Source organism: Chinchilla lanigera, unplaced genomic scaffold (assembly GCF_000276665.1).
Source record: "Chinchilla lanigera isolate Chin_1 unplaced genomic scaffold, ChiLan1.0 scaffold00052, whole genome shotgun sequence".
Classification (NCBI taxonomy): Eukaryota; Metazoa; Chordata; class Mammalia; order Rodentia; family Chinchillidae; genus Chinchilla; species Chinchilla lanigera.
This window is the reverse complement of record NW_004955453.1, coordinates 5,059,639-5,082,674: the sequence shown is the minus strand read 5'-3', so window position 1 is coordinate 5,082,674 and position 23,036 is coordinate 5,059,639. Positions and strand designations below refer to the sequence as shown.

General features: G+C 48.6%; 1 protein-coding gene across 4 annotated transcripts in view; it reads left to right on the top strand.

Moving 5' to 3' along the window:
- The window catches only part of Fbxo36 (F-box protein 36), an 82,747-nt gene that overhangs the window by 51,210 nt on the left and 8,501 nt on the right, over positions 1 to 23,036 (top strand). For 3 of the 4 annotated variants that reach the window (XM_005395432.2, XM_013519824.1, XM_013519825.1), the window contains one exon: positions 16,185 to 16,357. In XM_005395432.2, coding sequence (XP_005395489.1) covers positions 16,185 to 16,357 — 173 coding nt within the window. The remainder of the gene's footprint in view (positions 1 to 16,184; positions 16,358 to 23,036) is intronic. The other variant, XM_013519823.1, reaches the window with a different exon arrangement.

Sequence of the window (23,036 nt, the reverse complement as noted above, 5' to 3'; positions counted from 1 at the left end):
GTGATACAGCAACTTGACTGGATCAAGAAACACCTAGCAGATTTATAAAGCACAGTTCTGGGTGCAGATTGACCGAGCAAACTGAAGAAGGAAACCCGCCCTGTTGTAGGTAGCACCAACCAATAGGACTATACCCTGGGTGGAATAAAAGGAGAGAAGAAGTTGGCATGCATATTAAAGTGCCCCATTCTGCTTGAGGGGGTGTGTCTCTTGCTGCTGTCACCCTTGTACCTCAGACTTCAGTTTCTTCTGCCTTCCAGCGCAGGCCCTTACCAGTGACTCTCCAAGGAGCTGCCAGGTCTCGGCCTGGTACTGCTCTCCTGCTGTGCTTCTCAGCCACCACAAACTAAGCAGCTGTGTTCAATCACTGCCAAGGATGCCTGGCTACTGCCCACTCTGACAGCAGATCTTGATGTCCACATGGTGCTGGTTTTAGGTACATGCAAAATGCAAGAGTTGTGGGATCAGGAAGGCTTCTACCCAGATTTCAGAGGAAGGCCAAGGAGATCAGGTGAAGAGCCCATGAAGGCTTAGTGTGTGAAGCTGTGTGACTGAAGCCAGCAGTGCAGTGGAGACTCCAGGAAGTCAGGACCCTCTGCTGAGGCAAGCTGCAGGCTGTGAGTGGAGCCAGCCCAAGAGAAAAGCTATGTTGGCTGCAACCATCAAGGACAAGGGGATGGGGACATGAAAGCCCTTTGGAGCTCATACTTTACCACCATGTGCTTTGAATGCTGGATATGGAAATATAAGATTTAGTTTGCCCTGCTGGGATTCAGTATTGCTTTTCAGTTTGATTCTTTTCTGTCCCTCTATTCTTCCCTTTTGGAATGGGTATGTTTACTCTGTACCACTGTACCTTGGGACCACACACTTGATTTTTTATTTTTACAGAGGTTCATAGTTAAAAGTTTATCAAGCCAGGCATAGTGGCATATGCCTGTAATCCCAGCACTGGGGAGGCTGAGGCAGGAGGATTGTTGCAAGTTCAAGGCCAGCCTGGCCTACAAAGTGAGCTCAAGGCCAGCCTAAACTGCATAGTGAGACACTGTCTCAAAAAGACAAAAAAAAAAAAAAAAAAAAAAAAAGAGTTTGTCTTGGGTCTCAGAAGAGCCTTGGAGTTGGACTTTTGAAAAAATGGTGGAACTGTTGAGATTTTGGAGAAGGGATTATTGCATTTTCAGTTGTATGTAACCTAGTTGTACCATGTTAAGCAGAGAATTATAATCTTTTCTTTATTTGAGGATTGAGTATGATTGAAGGAGATGTGTTTAGGTGTCAAATTGAGAGGGAGCGGGATGTGACAGTTACATGTGATTATACTAACATGATTGTCTGGAACCTGACTAGTAGGTTGGTGGAATACACTCCTGGATGTCTGGGTGGGTCATGGAAGTGTGACTGTGATCTTGAGTACTATATCTGGTCACTCAGCCCTTCCTTCCTGAAACAGCTCACTTGCTCTGCTTCCTGGATCCTGTGAACTTAGCAGCTTTGTTCTGTCACACCCTTCCGTATGTTTCTGCCTTGGAGCCAGGCGACCATGGCCTGAATCCTTTGAAACTATGGGCCAAATCAAAACTCTCCTCCTTTGAACTGTGGGTATTGTGACTCAGTGATAGGACAGCTGACAAAGACAGTTTGTGTAGGTGTTATTTTGTGATGCTGAGGGTGGAGCTCAAGGCCTCCCACATCTAGACAGGTGCTCTACCTCTGAGCTACGTCCTCAGGTTTGAGTAATGCTTTTATTTTTTCTAAGACAGAGGGAAGGTTTTGAGTTTGGGGTGTAGTGCAGTGTGGTAGACCAGTTGCCTAGTTGTGTAATGCTCTTAGTTCAATCTCCAGCACTAAACACATACCATAACAATAGACAATAAAAAAAGAGAACTTTTTTTTGTTTTACTTCTTTAAATAGTTAAAGATCTGAATTGACAATCTTTTTTTTTTTGAGACAGGGCCTCGTTATGTAGTTGAGGCTAGCCTTGAGCTCATTATGTAGCCCAGGCTGGCCTTGAACTTGCAGCAATCCTCCTGTCTTGACCACATGCTGGGAATATAGGAGTGTACCACCATGCCTGGCAGTATTAACAATTTTAATATACTATTGTGTGTGCAAGTATTTATAATATTCGTGGCATAGGAAGAACCACATTGGGAGAGGTCTATTCAATTTTGATTGAATAAAAAATTACTCTAGGCTTGCCTCATTTAATTGTGGAAAAGACCTGTTTCTGTGCAGATAGGTATACAGTAGACCTCTAGAAAACACATTTCATTTTCAGTTGTGATTCCTTGTTCTGTAATATCTACCCTGGAGTGATTCCTTGACAGATCATATGACTTTCTCTTGTCTCTCTCTTTGTCTTTTCTTTCTCTTTTTTATTTTTTCCCTTTTCTTCTCCCTCCTTTTCTTTTTTCTTTGCAGTACTAGAGATTGAATCCAGGGCTTTCATACAGGGCTACGTCCCCAGGCTATTTTATTCTTTTATTTGGAAATAGGGTATCTCTAAATTGTTAAATTGCCCAGGCTGGGTTTGAATTTGCAATCCCATGTTGGCCTCCCAGAATGCAGGGATTACAGGTGTGGACCACTATGACTGGCTCGGTCATAGGATTTTCTGATGGACTTCCTGAAAAACCTGGATATTGTAGAGAAAGTCCATTCTATCTTCTAAGTGCTGCTGTACCTGGAAGACTCTCATCTGTCTCCTGCCTGCTGTGGGCCCTCCCATACCCTGCTCCTGGTATACTGGGCCAGGGCCCAGGCCATGGGATATTAGTGTGAGCTTTGGAATGACTACTGAGGGCTTCCTGATATTGGAAGAATAGGCACTAAGGTAAGAAAGTGATGAGTCCCATAGCCAGCTGCCCTCTCTGCTCCCTCCTGCCCTAAGCTGGGCAGGTGAAGGACTCTGGCACCCTAGCCTATATTGAATGTTGTGGTTGTAGAGCTGTAGTCTCAAGACTGCTTGGTGGCCTCCCACCACAGGCAGCATCATGATATCAAAGGAAAGCAGCCCAGCAAGGTAGAAGGCCCTGTGTCTCTGCAGGGAGAACCCAGATGTCACTGTGATTGGCCACCATCCCCTCCCTTCTCATCCTGTCCTTTTTGTTTTGTTTTGTTTTGTTTTCCGGTACCGGGAATAGAACTCACGATTTTGCGCTTGCCAGGCAGGCACTGTGCCACTGAGCTAAATCCCCAGCCCCCACCCTGTCCTTTAGAAGGCTTCTCCACCCAGGTGGCCCAGAGCAGGGCTCAGAGGTCATTCAGCAAGCTCGAGCCTCTGTGCTGCCACTGGCCAGCTGTGTGACCCCAGTGTTTGCTCATCCCATCTGTGAGTCAACATCTCTGTCCTTAGCGCGGATAATCGTGATTGTTTTCCTGAGCATTCAGGGACCTGCTAGATGAATGGGATTTAAAGCAGGGTGGGACACATATCCACTGTTAATTATTGTTTGCTGTTGTTGTTAAGACATGATGTAAGTGGGCTTAATATTTTCCATCTCCTTGTTGTCATATTCCTAGGATTCTCTGAAAGACTTTCTCATCCAAGGGTCCTCTCCCTCTTACATCCCACACCCAGTAAGTCTCTAGAAATCCAAGTTGCTCTGGTGACAGTCTTGCAGAGTACGATGTGACCCTCAGCAGTGCTCGGCCCAGGGTGATGTTTTCTCCTTGGCCTCTGAAAGGCACCTCACTCTAGATCTTCCCTCAGCCTCTGCCTCTCTGGCCCCTTCCTGATCTCCTTTGCTGACTTCTCATTCTCCAGATCAAACTGCTGGGGTCCAGGGTTAACCTCTTGTGCCTTTTCTCTTTTGTGTCTATACTTATGCTCTGGGGGATCTGATCCTTGCATGGGCATGAAAGTACCAAGTTGGTGTCTCTAGCTTAGACTTCTCCCCTCAAAACCACACTCAGACATTTATCCAACTGCACCACTGACACATCTGCTTGACTGTCTCATAGATTTTCAACTTGTCCAAAAATAGGTGCTGATCTCAGCCTCCCACCCCTGAAAAAAAGTTCAGGCCCTAGGTCCAGAAGTTATCTTTTATCCTATTCTTTCTGTCGCATAGTAATTCCAATCCATCCACAAAACCAGAGCCCGCACAGTGGTAGGCAGCTTCCAAGGTGAGCCTTTATCCCACCCTGGGAGTCACACTCATACCTGGGCTGGTTGGTGTGGCCAGTGGGATTCAGGGTACATGATGGTCTGTGACTTCCAAGGTTACGTGATAAAAGATGCAGCTGCCTCTGTGTTGGTGGTTATTTTTTGCTCTGTGTTTGTCTGTCTGTCTCTTTCACCCTTTCCAAACCACTCTAGGGGAAGGCACTGTAGAGGATTCTTGGTCAGCCCTGCAGAGAGACCCATCTATGTGTGCCTGAGGGCTTCAACCAACAGCCATATGCACAGGCTTTCTTGGGAGCAGATCTGTAGGGCCACTCCAGGCCTCCGGTGACAACAGTCTCCACAGAGCCCTTGACGACAGCCTCCTGAGAGTTCCTGAGCCAGCTCAGCCTCTCCTGGGTTCCTGAACCTCAAAAACATTGAGATGCCAGACATCCCTTGTTTCAAGCTGGTAAATTTTGGAATGCTTTGTTACGCAGCAGTGGACACCGGATGCTAACCTCCTTTAGGATCATGGCGATAGCCCCTCCTTAGTGGTACTTGTCCCTCCTGGGCTCTGTTCTCTGCACACCAGCCAGAATCAGGTCATGGGATTTCTCTGCCTCTGCCTCTGCACCACTGACACCTCTGCTTCTTGGCTCCTTTAGGGTAAAAGTCCAAATCTTATTTCTTTATGTTTGGTGCTGGCCTTGTTCCACAACTAAACTATATCCCAAATTCCAGGCTTTAGCCAGGTGTGGGGGTGTACATCTGTTATCCAGCATGTGTGATACTGAAGCAGGAGGACTGCAAGTCTGAGAGTGTACACACTTACAAAAACAGAATCAGGGCCAGGTGTAGTGTTACACACCTATAATCCAAGCACTGTAGGAGGCTGAGGCAGAAGGACCACTAATTGAAGCCCAGCCTTGGCAAATTAGTGATTTAACAAGATTCTGGGTCAAAATAGAAAAAGTTAAGAAAGGGATAAGGATGTAGGTCAGGGGAGATCTTGTTTGCATAAGGAGGCAGCCCTTGCCTGCTCTGTACCATGTCCCCCTGCCCCCAGCTTTCCAGAATCCAGGCCACCCTTGAAGTACAAACCCCAAGCCCTCTGTTAAACGCAGCCTGTCTCAGATCCTCTGTTCGCCCTTGAGGCTCCCACTCCTGTGTTTCTTAGGCTTGGAAGACAATTTTATTTTATTTTTTAGTTTAATTTTATTTTCTTATGACCAATCTGAGTCTAAGTTATTTATTTAAGCCATCTCTTGCCACAAGCAAAGGGATGGAAAATGAGTATGATGGTCATCATGTGATGTAAGTGAGGAAGCTTAAGGTACCACACGCTTTTCTGGTCGGAGTGCAAAGTATGGCCCAAGTCAGAGCTTTGCTCCCAGGTGCCTGGGTGATCACGGTCCAGGTTCTCCTCACTCATCTCATAGCCAGTCCGAAGCAGATTCACATGAGGGTTATGGAAGAGCGTATGGTCACCATCTCCCCATGGAAAGGGCTTGGTCCTGATGAGGGGTGGGTGATGAACTGGGGTCTGTCCTCCTCTCTGTGGTGCGACTTCAGAAAAACATCAAGCACACTCGCTCCCACCCTCCGGGAGCGCCACAAAAAAGGTGAGGGTCTTCCACGTGGGAGCTGAGCCCTTGCGGTGGGCGCCACTCTACCTAAGCCTGCCCTCGTGTGGGCGGGATCGGCCTAGCAGCCGAGACACCCGGGACACAGCTATTGCCGCAGCCCCCCTTTCGGTCCTGGACCCTTGGAGGACAATTTTAATGTTTGGTTTTGTTACCTACACATATCTATTGCCAGTTTACTTCGTAGCCTAGGAAAAAGAAAACATAACATGTTCCTACACTACTTCATTGGTAGAGACTTTCTGAAGTATCCCTGAGCAGGCTTTGCGGACGTTTTCTTGGCATTTTAAAGTCTTCAAAATATGCGTCTCCAGTTATATTGAGGACTTTTATTTTTCTTTCTTCCTAACGGCAACAAAACCACCATTACTTTTTCTCCTTAATCTCCGGGGCAGGCGGTGTCAGGGATTTTCCCTGTAACCTACCCTTTAAGGCTGAGTTTTGGTTTTGTTTTTGTGTTTTGAGACAAAGTCTTGATACCTAACTCAGGCTGGCCTGGAATTCGGTATGTAGTCCGGGCTGGCCTCTGATTTGTATCAGTCTTCCTGCTTCAACTTCCTGAGTTCTGGGGGTAGAGGCATGCACCACCACATCCAGCTAGAGGTTACTTTGAAATGTTGATATCTCAAAAACATCTTCCCTAAAAAAAAATCTTCCTTGTTCTCCTCGGGTGGTCAGTGTTCCCTCTGGGGTCTTAATCATATAAGAATTTGCAGCAGGCTGGGCATGGGGGCACTTGCCTGTAATCTGAGCACTCAAGAGGCTGAGGCAGGAGGATTGCCATGTGTTCAAGACCAGCCTGGACTACATAGTGAGACCCAGTCTCAAGAGAGAAAAAAACATTAAAAATAAATAGAATTTACATCTGAGCTCAGCACAAGGATGGAGGTGTTATCAGGTAGCTCCTTCTGAAAGCAGCCCACCAATTACAGGTGAGTGGGTTCTGCGTTGCTCATCTTTCCTTCCGGAGTTAGATTCCAGGTTCTTGTCTCAAAGATTTCAACAAAAGGAGCAAAAAGCAGTAGCAGAATTTAGTAGACAAAGTTCAAGTGAAGTGTGAGAGACAAACTGGCTCTGCAGGGTGAGCTTGGGCCAGGTAAGAGGAGCAAAGGAATATAAAAGGACACTCTGGAGAAAGCAGGACAGGCTACTGTGAAGAAGTCACAGCAGCAGCTGTGGGAGACCAGCAAGCTGCGCTCTCCTGAGAAATGAAGCCCCTTGCCTCTATTTGCCCTGATCTTTCCTTCAGCCCTATTCACTGAGCAATGCAGAGCTGGCTGTACAGAAACAGGTGTTACCTTAATTGGTTAAAAGAATGTGATCCAGTCCTGCCAAGACACCAGCGTGTCTCCTTGCAGTACAAAGGCAAGAACTGACCCCTCTGCTGATGGCTGGAATAGGGGCTGGAGCAGGAGCCTATGAGGTCCAGGGCTAAGACGTGAGATTACATCTCAGCTGAGGCTATGGGGCTCGGAAAGAATTTAACTTCCTGGCAGTAAAGCTGCCAGGCTTGCATGCATCAAACTATCTGTTGTATTGGTAACTGGAGGCCTCCGTGGCCGGTACAAAATTGCTCCATTTGTCCTGAAAGCCATGCCTGCAAAATTTCTCTTCCCTAGCCCTCTGCCTCGATCTCCACCCACCCTGCTGGCTGATACCAATAAAAACTATGAGCTTTTGGAACGGTGGCCTTTTGTTCCAGAGCTCCTCAACTGCAGAATTTTCTCTCTTTGTCTTTCTTTTGCATGCATGTGTCATGTTGTCAGGTGGGAGACCTGAACGGTCCTCGGGGGTTTTGGTAAGTAGTGATATGGGGGAAAGAAACTCCCAATCTACTAGATGCACGGTACGAGTTTGTGTTCTCTAAAACTGAAGAATGGGTTCTAGGAACAAGGAGGTTAAGAGCAGAGTATATTTATTGGGGAAAGAAAGCTTCTGTACGAGAGACAGAGACAGAAAGGGTCCCAATTAGGTTGCTGAGGACACTACCTTTTCAAGGGACTTCTGGACAGCAAAACCACAACGTGAGGCGGGTCCACGGTGGGGAAAAAATTGGAAATCACGAGGTGGGCATGAGGTGGAATAAAACTATGGGCAACCAATAAGGTTATAACTGCTCAGGTAGTATTGCTTCAGTGGGGATCAAGTGGGGAAGCGAGTCATGTAGCAAGCAGGCATGAAACAGAACAGGGCTTTTCCTGGAGAGGGTAGATCAGTGGCTCTTCCCGGCTTTCCCAAGGTGGTATTCAATCACTGCTCTTCATCCATAGGGGAAGTAAGCAGGTGCATTCTCTCCATCTTTCTTTGTAAGGTCTGGGGCTCAGTGGGTGTGTCTGTGTCTCCCCCATGGTTACAGTGTACCCCATCTTCTTCACTGGCTTCCTTGAGGGCAGAGCCCTGTCTGGCTGCCTATAATATTTCTGCCTAACTTAGTTGTCTATAGCAGTAGGCTCCGCCTGGAGTCTGTAACCTTATTATGCTGTCCAAATCTTGTGGAAACCCTCAAGAACTTCTACATGCAGGTACTGAGAGGTGGTACTACGTGGGCTCTCACATCTCAGGCTGACATCAGTCTAGGCCATCCTACTGAAAATCTGCTCCAATTCTCAGAAGTCCATGTGCAGAGGTTTGGGAACTGTTCTTCGAGTTCGTCTGGGATCTTGTAATTAACATATCGTGCCTACTTCCTGGCCCAGCTGTGCCATGTCCTAATTTTCTGTCTCAGAGGATATTCATTTATTTATTTTTCAGAGGATCTTTAAAGAATGGTCCCTTTGACATAGGGGAAATAGATGTAACTCCCAACCTGGTAGGTGTCAGATACACTGAGTTCATGTTCCCCCCAAACAAAGAATGAATACCGAGGAACAATGGAGGTTAAGAGTAGGAAAATGTAGCCGGGCGCAGTGGTGCACACCTGTAATCTCCATACTCAGGAGGCTGAGGCAGGATGACTGCTGTGACTTTGAGGTCAGCCTGGGCTACAAAGTAAATTGAAGACCTGGCTGAACTACATAGCAAGATCCTGCCCCCCACTCACCCCAAAGAAAAAAGGCAGGAAAATTTTTTCGAGAGAGAGAGCTCCTGAATGACAGGAGGGCACCCAAATGTGAGTTGTCAATGAGCCCATTTCTCAAAGGAAGTTTCCTAGAGCAAACTCCCGAGGTGAGAACAATGTGGGTCAAAACCATGATCAACCAATAAGGTTAGAAGTATAGCCATTTAGGTGACACTGATCCAATGGGGAAGCAGGTCTCATATCAAGTGTACACAGAGAGAACAGGAACTTTTTAAGGAGGGGGTGAATTGGGAGGTCCTGGTCACCCAGACTTTCTTGGACCAGGTGATACCATCCATCTTATCCCCTGGGGAGGTGTGCAGGCCTGGTCATTTTGTCTTTTTCTTGAGACCTGGCCTCTAGCAGATGCACCTGCAGCCACTGTTGTGCTGTGTTGTCATCCTCTGCACTGACTCCCTCAAGGACCCAGCCCTGTCTGACTGCCTGAATATTTCTACCTAACTTAGCTGTCTGTAATACCCCTTTTGCTATCAGTGGGCATGGGTCATGGTGCCTAGGAATGCTTTATGCCTTGTTTTAGAAATAGATGGCCAGGGGGCCAGATATCCGAGGGAATGTGTGAATTGTATAACCTTAAAATGTCATTGTGCTCTGAGAGATCTCCTTGGGTCTGACACCTGACAAATGATTACAAATGTATTATGCGTAGAGGTCTCTGTTTCTTAACTGTAATCTAATCAGCAAGGTATGCTGTGTTGGACTTCGCCTTTGTCTCTCAGGCTTGCTAGTGTCTAACTGCCTGCCCAACAAGCGGGAAGCACTTGGAATTGAGAAGCATCTGAGAAGCAACTCTCAGGGCCTGGAAAAAGCTGGCCTAGCGAGTTTGAGAGAGAAATCCTGAGGGGTAACACAGTTGGGACTTTTACATCCACACAGCCCCACCCCCGATTCTGAAATCAGAAAGCTCAACCTAGGATCACAGTTCCACCTTTTCTACAGGGACCCCACTGCTCCATCAGAGAGAGGGCAGTGTGGTTCAGTGGCAGAGCATCTGCCCACCCTGTGCCTAGAAAGCCCCCAGCTCAGGGACCCTTGGAATCCACAAGCATACCTTCCCTTCACCCTGGTTTCCAGACAAGGCAGCCTGCCTCCCAAGATTTTTTAAAAGTGCACTGTAATACTGATTTATTGGAAAAACATTTTAAAGAACAGGTAGCAAAAGAAAGAAAACAAAAGTCACTGTTAGGAAAAAAGGAAGAACAAAGGTATAAGCTCAACAGTCAGGACAGGTTAATTTAGAACAAACCCAGAGCCGGGCGTGGTGACACATGCCTGTAATCCTAGCAGTGGGTAGGCTGAGGCAGGAGGATCATTGTGAGTTGAAGACCAGCCTGGGCTACAAACTGAGCTCAAGGCCAGCCTGAACTGCATAGCGTGACCCTGTCTCAAAAAGACAAAAAAAAAAAGAAAAAGAAAAATAGAACAAACCCAAGAGACACTGCTGGTAGGAAGGAGTCTGTAATAGGCTGTGAGGTCTTTTTCAGGGTTTTGAGCATTAAGGGGGCTGTGAGGTGAAAAGTCCAATGAAAAGGAGCTGCGGCTATCTGCTAGATCTAGATAAGCCTCGAGAACTGTAGGGTGGGTGGTTGTCTGCCAGGAGCAGGGCTGAAGAATTTGTTGGAAGTTATGAGGTGAAGCCTTGGTTATTAGGCCTTATTAACCCATGATTATAAATCTTTAGCAGATGTGAAGGTGCAAGGGGCTGGAAGGGGTGAAAGTAGTCTCTGGTCAGCGTAGGGGATGGCAGTCACCATTAATCAATTTACTTACATTTTTTGAGACAGGATCTCCCAATATAGTTCAGGCTGGCCTTGAACTCACTATGAATCCCAAGCTGGCCTCGAACTCGCAGCGATGCTCCTGCCTCAGCTTCCCAAGTGTTGGGATTACAGGCAGCCACACAGATTTCATCATTGTTTCAGTTTGAACATCTGTCTTCCAAACCTGTTTCCACTCCTTGATTATTCAGCGAGCCGTGGGGGAGGGGGGTGGATCCTGTTGGGAAAAGTTATAATCATTTTTATGAAGTCCTAGTCTCTTTTCATTTTCGCCTCTTTCAACTGACCCTACAGGGTCCAGAAAGGAAGGGGGTCATCATGCTGAGGGGTCAGGACAAACATCTGTGGTCAAAGTTCACAGAAGGGTTGACGCAGATGTGCAGATGTTATCAGAGTCCGGTGCGGGGGTGGGGGGTGCGGGGGAGGGCCTGTGTTTTGCTCCGCGTTGTCTGAGGCCAACAAAACCGGCTTGTGGTTTCCTGCCTTTGGGTGGGGGCGGCATGTCTGCTGGGAACTGCAGCTTGCTCCCTGGAAGGCTGCACCCAGCTCGGGCCTGACGGTAGGAATGAAACAAGGTAGAGGAGACAGAATGGGAAAACCATGTGAAAATAAAAAGAACAGAAGTCAGTGAAATTTGGGAAACATTAATGCGTTTCAAACCAATTCGGGGAGTGTCGGAAGGTGGCAGAAAATTCATGCGGAGCAGCAGTTTTTCTCCAAGCGCTGCCCGGCCCCTGGAGGGAGGGGCCGAGTCAGTGATCAAGGGGATGCAGCAGACATTGTCCTAAACCTAATCTCACATCTGGGGCAGCAGTTGTGTAACACGGAAAACAAACTCTCAAATTCCTTCCAGTTGCACTTTGACGTTCCTTTCCACTGGCACCAGGTTGTAACTCCAGGCCGGCCTTTGTAGTGCAGAGGAGCGAGTGTAAGGCACAGATTGCTTTTGATTAGTTACATCCGGGCCTTGCACTGGCTCACGCATCAGATAACCATCTCTGCCTATCAGTAAGCGATTACAATTGAAGCTGACCCTTGTGGTTTAAATTGTAGGAAGTCCGAGAATCCCTTAGCCGAGCCGGCCCACCAGCTCGCACCTACTTTGCTTATCTGGATGCTAAAGGCGCCGCTGTCCACTGCGCGTGCGTGGTGCGTGGAGCCAGGAGCACCAACTGCGCTGGCCCGCCGCCTACGCAGAGCGACGCGGACCCGGGAAAAAGCAAGTTTCCCAGATCCGCGGGTCGGCCCGCTTCTGAGAGCTGTCTTTTTGCCCTGGATGACCGAGCTTTGGACCTGCGGGCCCCGGGACCCCCTGCGTTGCAGGGAGCGCGCGAGGGAGACTGCAGCGAGGACGCGCTCCGTGAGGGCCGGACCTGAGCTCAGCGGCTCCGGAGCGGCGGGATGGCTCTTGTCTTGCAGAGCTTTGAAGGCGGCTAAGGGAATGAGGCCGTCGCCCGGATGCCGTTCTCGGGATCGGCTCTTTGAGTCCGTGTTCACCGATCCGTCCCTTGTTTGCGCGAGGTTCCCATCCAGGAGGCTCACGGCCCCTTGGTCTGGATTGTTTTGTACAGACTTTTTTTGGGGGGTTGGGGTTCTCCGGTACCGGGAATCGAACTCACTACCTTGCGCTTGCCAGGCAGGCGCTGTGCCGCTGAGCTAAATCCCCAGCCCCTGTTTTGTACAGACTTCATGGGCTTCATAATTATGGGCCACACGCACTGTTACAGGGTCCCGGGAATGTGGGTAAGTGTTGGGACTTACGGAAAACTATCCACCCTGTGCGCTTTTCTGCCCTTTGAACCTGGTACCACCGAGCGGCCAAACCTTTGGGCTTTTTTTTTTCTCTTTATGAGGTGTGGGGGCGGGGGGTGGGTGCCTCGCTGTATCACCTAGGCAGGTCTCGAACTCGTGAAATCCTGCAATCCTTCTGCACCAGCCTTCTGAGCAGCTGGGACCCCAGGCGCGCTCTACCTGCCAACTGCGCGTGGGCTTCTTTTGCCCTTTGAATCTGGTTGCACTGGACGGGTGTGTACCCAGCTTTGTTTGGTGGGAGGGCACACCCTTTGTTGCTGAGAATTGGTGTGGGTCAATTTGCCTATTTTTCTTTGTAGGATCTTTTCCTTCTCATTTCTCTCTCGGTCTCTTGAAGAAAATATGGGTAACGCCAGTACAGTTTGTGATGGTAGCCCTTTAGGAAGGATTTTGAGAAAATAGTCTGCTTTCTCACTTCCTCTGTGACCAGAAAAGAAAATGGTTTATACTGCAAACCTGCTTGGCTATTGCACATGTTGGGGACCGAGGGGAGATGGTTCCGGTCCATCTCCCTTTTGGAACCGTTTTGTCTCAGGACTGACAAGGCAGGTGAGAGTCCTTACATGAGAGCCTTTATGTACCTGCATGAGGAAGGAGAAAGAAAGGGGGATTTTACGTTCATGGCATCAAGGAAGGAAGGGAAGCAGAGACGCCGTACTGAAATCTCCACATAATAACCACCGAGGGAGCCCCCATTTTGGAATCTGAATAGAACAAGGGAGGGCTGGCATTGCCTCAACTTGCACCACCCAGTCATCAGAACAGATGGTACCCACCCTTACCAATCATCCAGACCAACCTGCGTGAACCTGGGCCGGAGGCAGAACCAGTCTCCCCCTACAAGACCCAACAGGGCACCCAGTTGGGCCAGGGGGTGCTTGTAGGCCTAGAGGGAAAGTTCGCTCTGCTTCAGTCCCCAGCACAAGCTGTCAATCAGCAAGGACAGCCGGTTGGATTCTTGGGGTGTCATCATCCATATTCCCTCTCAGACTTGGGAAGGTTTCACAGTGAATTGCCTTCCTACAAAGGTGACCTGCAGAGAATAACGAATACTTTTGAGATGCTCTTTGTTGGACAAAACCCAGTGTGGGCAGATGAGCAGCTGTTGCTGGAGCACCTCCTCACTGCAGGTGAACGGAGAGTAGTGTTGTTAAAGGCTCACAGGGAAGCGAGTTGTGTCCACCAGGAGATTACAGCAGAAAACCCGGAGCCCGGTGTTGCTATCCTTGGAGATAGCCCTGACAGGGACCTAAACAGTGGGGACTTGTGTAGGCTCGGTCATTAGCAGAGATGCTTATGGAAGGCAGCAGCTTAGCATTCAGAGAGAAGTAATCTTTAGATTGTGCCCAAACAGTGTGATGTTCTGGACTCGCAACCAGAAACGAACCAAATGGTACCGACCGACAAACACCAAGACGCACGGACCGCCAATTGGAATTTAGGACGAGCCTTTATTCCTGGCCAGGGACTGACTGACAGCCTCCACGCAGGCAAGGATCAGACCAATGCCCATCCAGGGACGAGAGTAGCTTTTATACCCTAAAACCGCATCCTGTTTGGCAAACACATGTCACATCTGTAACAATGAGGGGACTCTTTCTTTTATGGCAGGAACAGTACATTCCGAGAATCCGGGAGGGGTAGAGCATTTAGGGGAAGAACAATACCTTTTGGGAGTCCAGGAAGGGCAGGGCGTTTACAACTAGTTTACAACCATACATTCCAGAAATGGTAAGTATGAAGATCTAACCCCACAGCAGGGGTGGGAACTGGGAATTAAACTAGAATCTTTGATATCTGTGGTGGGGCTTTTACATGTGACGGCTCATGAAAAGGTGCTTGTTGGTTGTGTGAGTTACTGTCATTGTCCCAGAACCTCTGGGCTGCTGTGCTGGGTGTCCTCTTACAGGGAGGCAACTGGATGACAATATAGTTCTTGACACAAGACATGCAAAATGATACGCTTTTTCCCCCCTGCCCCACAGTACTGTAGATAGAATCCGTGGCCTTTGTGCGGGATTACTTACCCAGCCCTTTTGTGTTGATTACTTTTCTGTCATTGCTGAGACAAAATACCAGATGCCCAAAATTAAGGAAGGAAAGGTTTATTTAGTTCACACTTTGTGGAGGTTTCAATCTGTAATCAGCCGGCTCCAGGACAGGGTGGCATGGCACAGGGGACACTTCAAGGTGGCTGGAGACAGCAAAAGCAACAAGAGCAAAAGGGGGAAAGAACAAGCCTCCTTTCTTCCCTTATATTGTATTTGCGTTACCTGCCCTAGGACGGATCCTCTACACCGTAGGCTATAGAACTGCTGTGACTTAATTAAGCCTCTAAACTTCTCAAGTTGACACAGTGTATCAACCATTATACCTTCTATTTTTTATTTTTGAGATAGGGTTTTGTTAAGTCGCTAAATTGGACAGGTGAGGATGAAATTTGAGATCCTCCGGCATCAGCCTCCGGGAATGCTGGGATTACAGCCATGTGCCACCATCCCTAATTAAGAGAAGCCTTTCTAAAAAACACCTCTCATGGTGAGATGATTCAGTTACCCAAACATGGGTCTCTAGGTCAGCTTGGACATGGGGCTATTTCCTCCTTCAACTGGCTGCACTCTCAAGCACAGTCCATTGCTCAACCCCAGTTGAACGGTTTGGGGGAAACTTGGTGGCAAAAGCTCCTAGCATAAAGCTGGTACATTAGGTAACACGAGAAGGAATCTGGAACAAACAAGGAGAACTGCTTTCTAATCAGAGTCCAGAGAGCAGAACTAGAGGATTTTTTTGTTCATCAAGTTAATTTGTACCATACCTTATCACCTTCCCCAGGTTCCCGCATCCAGTTGGAGGTAGCCAGATGGATTTGACACCCCTATTTACAAATTAACAGGATGTGTAAGAAGGGAAATTTTTTTTTATTCCTTTTAGTTGGGCTTTGATGTTCCTTTGCTGTCAGCACTAGGTTATAACTCACAGCTTGCTGTTGTAATGTAGATAGACACCTTGCTTTTGTAGGGTCAGATCTTGCCTTTATACTTGGGGTGCCTCAATAAGGTGCCTGTTGAAGTCGTGATGGGATTTAAACTGACCATTGTTGTTTTCAGTTGTAGGAATTCAGGAACCCTGTTAGGTGAGGCAGACCACCAGATAGTAACCCTTGGCTCTTTTTAATGCAAACTCATGGCCCAGAGGTGCTTCTCTTGCTGCCTGCTGAATGTGGCTGGGTAGACACATATACGTAAACTGACCCACCTTTACCCATGAGGACGGCCTGGGCCCTGGAAAAGGATGTCTTCATCTGTAGTGGACTGGTGGGAAGCAGATGGGCTTTGTGGTACGGTCCTTGTCACTGGTCGGCCAGCCCTCCAACAGAGCCCATCTCCTTGCCCCAGCGCACTGTCTTGTGAGTCCTTGGTAACTGAGTGGCAAGTAGCAACACATGCCATGAGCTGGGCGTGGTGCAGCACACGTGCAATACCAGCATTCTGGGAGGCAGAGGCAGGAAGATCACCATGAGTTTGAGACCACCCTGGGCTACATGGTAAGTTCAAAGCCAGCCTGAATTATATAGCGAGACCCTGTCTCAAAAAAAATTTTTTTTTCATGCCATTAGTTCCAAACATAACTTGGTGGCAGTAGGACTCACTAAGCATAATCTGCTATTACTCACAGAGGCAAATGCCCCAAATCTTGTATCTGTTACTTTTATAGTTTTTAGATGAGTGCATGTGATAAGCGTGTTGGTTTCTTTGACTTACAGTTCAAGTTGCCTTAATATTTGGTGCAAGAACATTAGACTATGTCTTCAATTTGTGCAAAGGTAAATTTGACTTCCTTGAACGGCTCTCAGACAGTCTGCTCCTGAGCATCATTTCTTACCTGGATCTTGAAGATGTGGCCAGGCTTTCTCAAACTTCACGTCGATTTGCAAAGGTAATGCTCAGTTATTTTGTGTTCGTATAGAATTTTCCATATATGTAAAGCAGAAAATACACTTACTCCCAGTTGGGAGCTCCTGCCCTTTGTAAGCCTTTTTTCTATGGTACCAGGAATCAAACTCAGGACCTTGCACTTGCCGGGCAGGTGCTGCACTGCTGAGCTATATCCCCAACCCCTCTGACAAGTATCTGTTTTCTGGAAAGTTTCTGTTCTCCCAGAACCTTCTTCCCACCATATATAAAGTAGGTGAAACTCAATGTAACCTCTTGACCAAACATGTACTGGTGGGTTAATAATATCCCCTGGTTATCACAGACTGATCAGGTCCGCAATCTCCCAAATGAGTGAACAGCGAAGGCTTAGAGACAAGTGATGTGATTGTAGGGCTGTAAGAGGTTCCAAACCCTCTATCAGAATTCGAGATTCTCTGGGGCTAAGACCAATAACTTCTGTGGGTGGCTGGAATTTATTTGGTTTTCAAACAAAGGAGGAGGATACTGAAGAAAACGTGAGAATGTAGCACGACCTTGGGAGATATTTTCCCAAGTAGTAAATTATGTCGATCAGGACAACTACCTTATCTTTAGGTTGTCATTTTTGTAGGAGTGTGGAGCTTGCAACTGCGGTCTCCTTGTAGTTAATTGGGGTTGGAGCCAAACATCCTCAGCTGTGGTCTTATCTTGTCCTTTGAGACATCACAGCTTCACAGGCCACTACAGGCCTCAGCGGTGACCAGTGACTCACAGGGGTTCACTTACTATGAGTCTGCTGCCCATCTCCAGAGAAGGGGCATAGGCCTTGGACAACTCACAAGTAAACACAGAGAGCCAGCTGGTTAATATTAAATCCTGCTCAGAGCCGCTTCCTAGTGGTCTCCATCAGTGCACCTCCAGCTTGTTCCTGCCATATGTAAAGAAGGTGAAACTCGGTGTAGCTGTCTGTCCAGTCAGTTGGCAGCAGGCGCTCTGCTTCCCTACGTACTTCCTGTTTGCTTGCAAAACCCTATGAAAACCCTGCTGACTGAGAATTTGGGGCCTGACTCTTTGTCCCAGGCAGGACCGCCATCATCAATAGAGCTGTACACTTACCTCCTGAACTTGGGTGCTGTTCGGTTCTTGGTCTCTACTTGCTGTGAGTTGTAGCGTTTGCTGTAACATATGTTCTGTAAAAAATTTTTTTTTTCCTTTTTGCAGAGCTGGGGATCAAACCCAGGGCCTCACACATGCTAGACAAATGCTCCGCTACTGAGCTCGACTCCCAGCCTGTTTTCTGCATTTGTTTCAGCAATTGTTTGTTGAGTGCTCACTTTCTGAGAGACACTGTCGTTGGCAGAGGAATGGCAGAGTAGGACGTCCCTGCCATTATACCAGTGCAGGCTTGAAAACTGCTCTGTAATTTCCCCGGTGCTGTAAGTTTTTCGAGGTTGCTGGTTTCAGCCCTCAGCATCCTTGCAGAGTAGAATCACTCAAAGGTGGGTCCTGCCTCAGGGGATGTTAATCATTTATTTTCATTGTCAAGCTGAAGTTTTACCTGTGCTCCATTTACTTGCTGTGTCTCTTCATTTATAAATTATTTATAAATTAAACTACTGCTGATTTTTTAAAATGCTATTTTTTTGGACTGTACCGTAGACTTTTTGGTTTTGCTTTGTTGTGCTTTTGATTTTTTGAGACAGGGTCTTGCTACATAGCTCAGACTGCTCTTGAACTCACTGTGTAAACCAGGCTGGCCTCGAGCTCACCACAATCCTGCCTCAGCCTCTTGAGGACTGGGATTACATTGTGCCACCCACCATGCCTGTCTTGTTATCACAGTATTGTGTCCATGGACAATTCTTCTTCTGATGTCAGGAGGGAAGAGCTCATCTCCTTCTTGGGGTCAGTGCTACCTGCGTGTAGCTCAGGGCTTCACCTCCTCACCCTCCTGTGTTGCTGTGCTTATTTTAAACTTTCTATGTATAGCTTTAGACTGATGAAAGTGCTGCAGGGTAATACAGGGTTTGCATCTACCCAAGTTCTCCAGAGTTAACATCTTACGCTCTCCAGAGTAACCATGGCACATTGATCATAGTTAAACAGTTAATATTAGTACAGTGCTGCTAGCTAAAGCAGATATGTATAAATTTCATTGGTTTTCATACAGTATCTCTTTATTTACTGCCCCAAGATCAAATCTAGGTTCCTACATTGCATTTAGTTCAGATTTTTTCTTTTCTTTTGTTTCTTTGAGACAGGTTCTCACTGTATAGTTCAGCTGACCATGAAGCCACTACGTAGCCTAAGTTGGCTTCAAACTCACTGTGTTCCTTCTGTCCCAGCCTCCCGGTGCTGGGATTCCAGGTTTTTAACTCTCTTTCTCTCTGTACATTCATTTTCTCAAATCAGACTCATACTTCAGAAGACCTTTTGTTGTTGTCAGTGCTGGAATGGAACCCAGGGCCTCATGAATGCCAAACACACCCTACCACTGACCCACACCTCCAGCCCTGACCAGCACCTCCTAACTCTGTTCTTACCCAGTCTCTCCTCTTCAAAATGGTTTGTTCACCATTTCCCACCCAGCAAACGGGCATCATCGGTCTGTGACTTCATAATCCCTGATGAAATGAGAAACATAAGGACAATGCAGAGATCAGCCTTCCAGCGTAACTTACCTCATTCACGTGACCATCTTTATTGAATGTTAGCTGCTTCTGTTTGCAGGAGGGTAAAGGTGCCCTTCTTTTATTAAATAGTGGGAACAGTACATGACCATTTCTAAAAGTTGTCCTTACTTGGCAAAATTAAAACGTGAGCATCCTCATTTTGCTTTGTAGTTTTTGTTCTGCTTTGGTTTTTAACATTCATGGGCCCTGTGCCATCTGCAGTTCTGAGCTGATGATCTGCTATCAGTTTATACCTGCGCTCCCTTCCCCAGCATCCGTGCCTTCTAAACATCCCCAGTGTATCCCCAGTGACCTCACGGCTGCCACACCCAACAGCGCATTTCAGGCCTTTACTTCCTGCCCGTCTCTGCCTCTTGGACTCTGGCTAGTTCTCTGCTGGCTGGCCCTCCACTGGTTCATTGTCCGCTCATCTATGCAAGCTCAGAGTGGCTTCCTAAAGTGCACATTGATCATGCCCCTCAGTGGCCTTTTCTTTTGAGGTAGGGTCTCACCATGTCGTTCAGGCTGTCTTGAACTCACTACATAGCCAAGGCAGACTTCAGACTTGCAGCAGTCCTACTACCTCAGCCACCCGAGTGCTGGGACTATGGGCATGTGCCACCATACCCAGCTCAGTGACTGTTTCAAAGACGAGCTTCAGCCCCTTAGCCATATCTGCAAGCCCGGGGCTCTAGGCCTTGCCTCCTGCTACCCTCAGCCCCAGCCAGGCAAATTCCTTGACATTCTTTGAGTGCTGGATTCTTTTGTGCCTCTTTGCCTTTGCTTAGGAAAAAAAGGAGGGAAAAGGGTATGAGCTGAGCCGGCCAGGTTATTTCAGAACGGACCTGAGAGGGACCGCCCTGCACTTAGGCCAGACTGGCAGCTCTGGTACAGGCTGTGAGGTCTTTTATAGCGTCATGAGCACAAAGGGGACCTGTGAAAGGAAAAGGGCAGAATGGGGCTTGCGAGGGGGCGAGCTCAGTGGAAAGGAGTCGCGGCTCCCTGCCAGGGACACGGCCTGAGAAAGTACAGTACAGGGCGTGGCTGTTGCCTGCCAGGAGCAGGGCTGGACGATGGGAGTTACGGACGCAGCCGTGGTGGCTGGGCCTCATTAACCCATGGTTATACCTCTTGATCGGGGTGAAATACAGCAGGGTAGAAGAGCTTTCCGAGGGAGGCAGTGGACAGACACCCTAACTTACTGTATGAGTGTGTTTTGCATTGCTGTAGTTAGACACCCAAGGCTGGGTCCCTAAAGAAAAGGGTGCACTCCCTGCAGTGGTGCTCAGCTGTAATCCCAGCTGCTCAGGAGGCTGAGGCAAGAGGGAGGCAGAGGCAGGAGGATCGCAAGTTCAAGGCTCGCCTGTGCAACATAGACTGGCACAAAACAAAAGGTGTATTTAGCTTGCTATTCTGGAGGTGCAAGGGCCTGCATCTGGGGATGGCCTCCTTGTGGCAGAGTCCTGAGGCCGTGCAGAGTGTCACATGACAAAGCACAAGGAGCCTGTGTGTCTGTGTCCTCTGCTTTCTCCACTAGATAAGCCACACTGGTATTCACCCATGGGGGCTTCACCCCGATGGCCTTAGCTTACCTGAATTGCACCCCACAAGCCCTCCTGCAAACACTACAGTAGGGTTAAGTTTCCACCTTTTTTAACACCTCGGAGTGGGGATTAAATTCCCACATACGAGTCTTGGGGGATGCTCAGCCCATTCCCAAACACTGGCACTTGCATTGCTTCTTTTCTAGCGGTGCCCTGACCTTCCACTCCCACCTCCCGAATGCCCCTCAGTGCCACTTGCACGAGCATGTCCCACCTTTCTTGCCTTTTACCCCCACCAAGCTCAGCAGCAAGGGTCCTGCTGCTTGCTTTTGTATGCCCACTTACCGGGGAGCCCAGCCCAGCCACGAGGGGCTGCGGCAGTTCTGTTCATACTCTCTAAAAGAATGGTTTGCGTTACAGTGGTCAGATTGGAAAAGCCATTCTTCCATCCCACAGCCTCATTCCTTGTTCTCCATGGCAACCATAGGACATGTGGCCTGAATTCCTTCTAGAGACGTCCTGTGCACAGGTATGTGAGATAACGTGAGCGCAGGGAGGTACCCACAGCCAGATGTGACTCCGTAGTAGAGTCTGGGTCTCTGGAGAGGGAGCGGCCTTGGCCTTGGAGAGGCCATGGTGCTCATCCGCAGCAGAGAGTGGGTCTGCTTGTCTCCCTTAACGCCGCTGGCAATCAGAGCCATCCAGCCGCCTGTCCTGGTGCTGAGTCCGTGCTCACCACCCCCCATGATGTTTCCGTGGATTACGTGGCCGGGTTCGTGGCTGTATTTTTCAGTGGAAGCAGACATCGTCTGAGGCTGCATTCTGAGAGAGGAGGCCTGGGTCCTGGTTGGGAAGACACAGTTCTACACCTCTCTGACTGAGGGTCAGTGTTGGCCTGAGGCAGGTTCACCAAGGTGTGTGGCCAATAAGCCCTGTGTGAGAGGCCTGCTGGCTGCTTTCAGATTATAGCCCGCCCCAACCCCCCGAGAAACCTCCTGAGCAGCCAGATGAGAAGACAGAGTCCCAGACGGGAGGAGGACAGTTGTGGCTAGAATATAATTATCGGCATCCTGCTTGTGACTCAGGAGTAACTGTGAGGCTGGTGAAGAAGAACTCCTGTTAGCTGTGGAGTGACAGATGTCCACAAACTGCATGCAGTGTGATCCCCAAATCTGGTGAAATAGGTGAAGAAACCCCTCCCCTCCCCCTTCCCCCCGCCAGGCTTCGATTTGGGCGGGCTGAAGCGGATCAGTACCTGTTCTCACCAGGTTTGTGTTGGACAGCTCAATTCAGTGGGTTTGGCCCAGGAATCTGACAAGTTGATTGAGAAATTACACAGGCAAATGTCTCACTGCAGTTAGTGGTAGACCTTGTGCTAGCATGTGTGAGGCCCTGGCTTCAGCCCACTGGGCATTCTCCTCTTCCCCCAAAGGAGAAAATCCTAAGACATGATAAAATGCTGGAACTCACTGGTTAGGGTGTTCCTGTCTGCACTACAGAGCAGGTGGCGCAGTTACGTCATCACTAACTCAGAGTGAGGCTCTTGGCCCCTCCCCTATGAACTTGGGGCAGCACCTGTATCCTCTCTGAGCCTTAATTTCCTCCATTTGTTGAAATGGGAGGTTTATCTACATAGGCCCTAGCATTCCTTTCAAAATGGTAGTTAATTTCATGCACCACCACCAGGGGGAGCTAAGCTCACAGTAACTGCTGTGTCTTGAAGCAGCTGGACCCCCAGGGTGGGTATCTGGCCAACTGCCAGGCACAAGAGCCCCAGGAATTGGGAGTCTCACATGGGGGTACATTTCCCAAGAGTTTCCTTTGTTTCTCCTATTTAGAATATGTAATATGGATGGAGAAAGTCAACTTGGAAGGACTGGAAGGCGCAGGAACATAGTGCCCCGCCTAACGTCGCAGTGTTCTGGGGACTAAAGCTCAGTGTCACTGTCTATCCGTAACCTCCACAACGTGAATGGAGCGGCCGTGGCCTTGATGCTTATGCAGAGAATGATTTGCTTTATTACACTGTGGATTTCTATTTGTATTTCATTCTTGCCCGTGAGTGTTTCTAGGCTAGATGAAGTGTAGCGGTGAACAGTGCTGGCTGCTTTCCCCTGAAAAGTGAGAGTAGCGGTGTAAGGAGAGCAGGACAACACCTGCACATCTCTCCTCCCCGGGAGGAAGCCAGGGCTCACGGGAACGGAGCCGGACAGAGGCAGGCAGGCAAGGGCTGGCGCCGATGGAATGCTTGGCCGTTCGGGTTGGGGGTGGCACAGGTTGTGAGGGGCTGGTGTGGGCCAGGTAGGCTGATACGATGGCCCACGATGGGGGGCAGCAGTCAGCACAGGCAGCTACTGCCCTGACCTCGCGAGGGCCCAGCCCTGTCCGCCTGCCTGTACTATGTCTAAATAACTTCACATCTATAATGGCTGAAGCACAGAACTCTCGGGAGGAGTTTTGCAGTAAGAGTGGAGCGTGAGTGGGG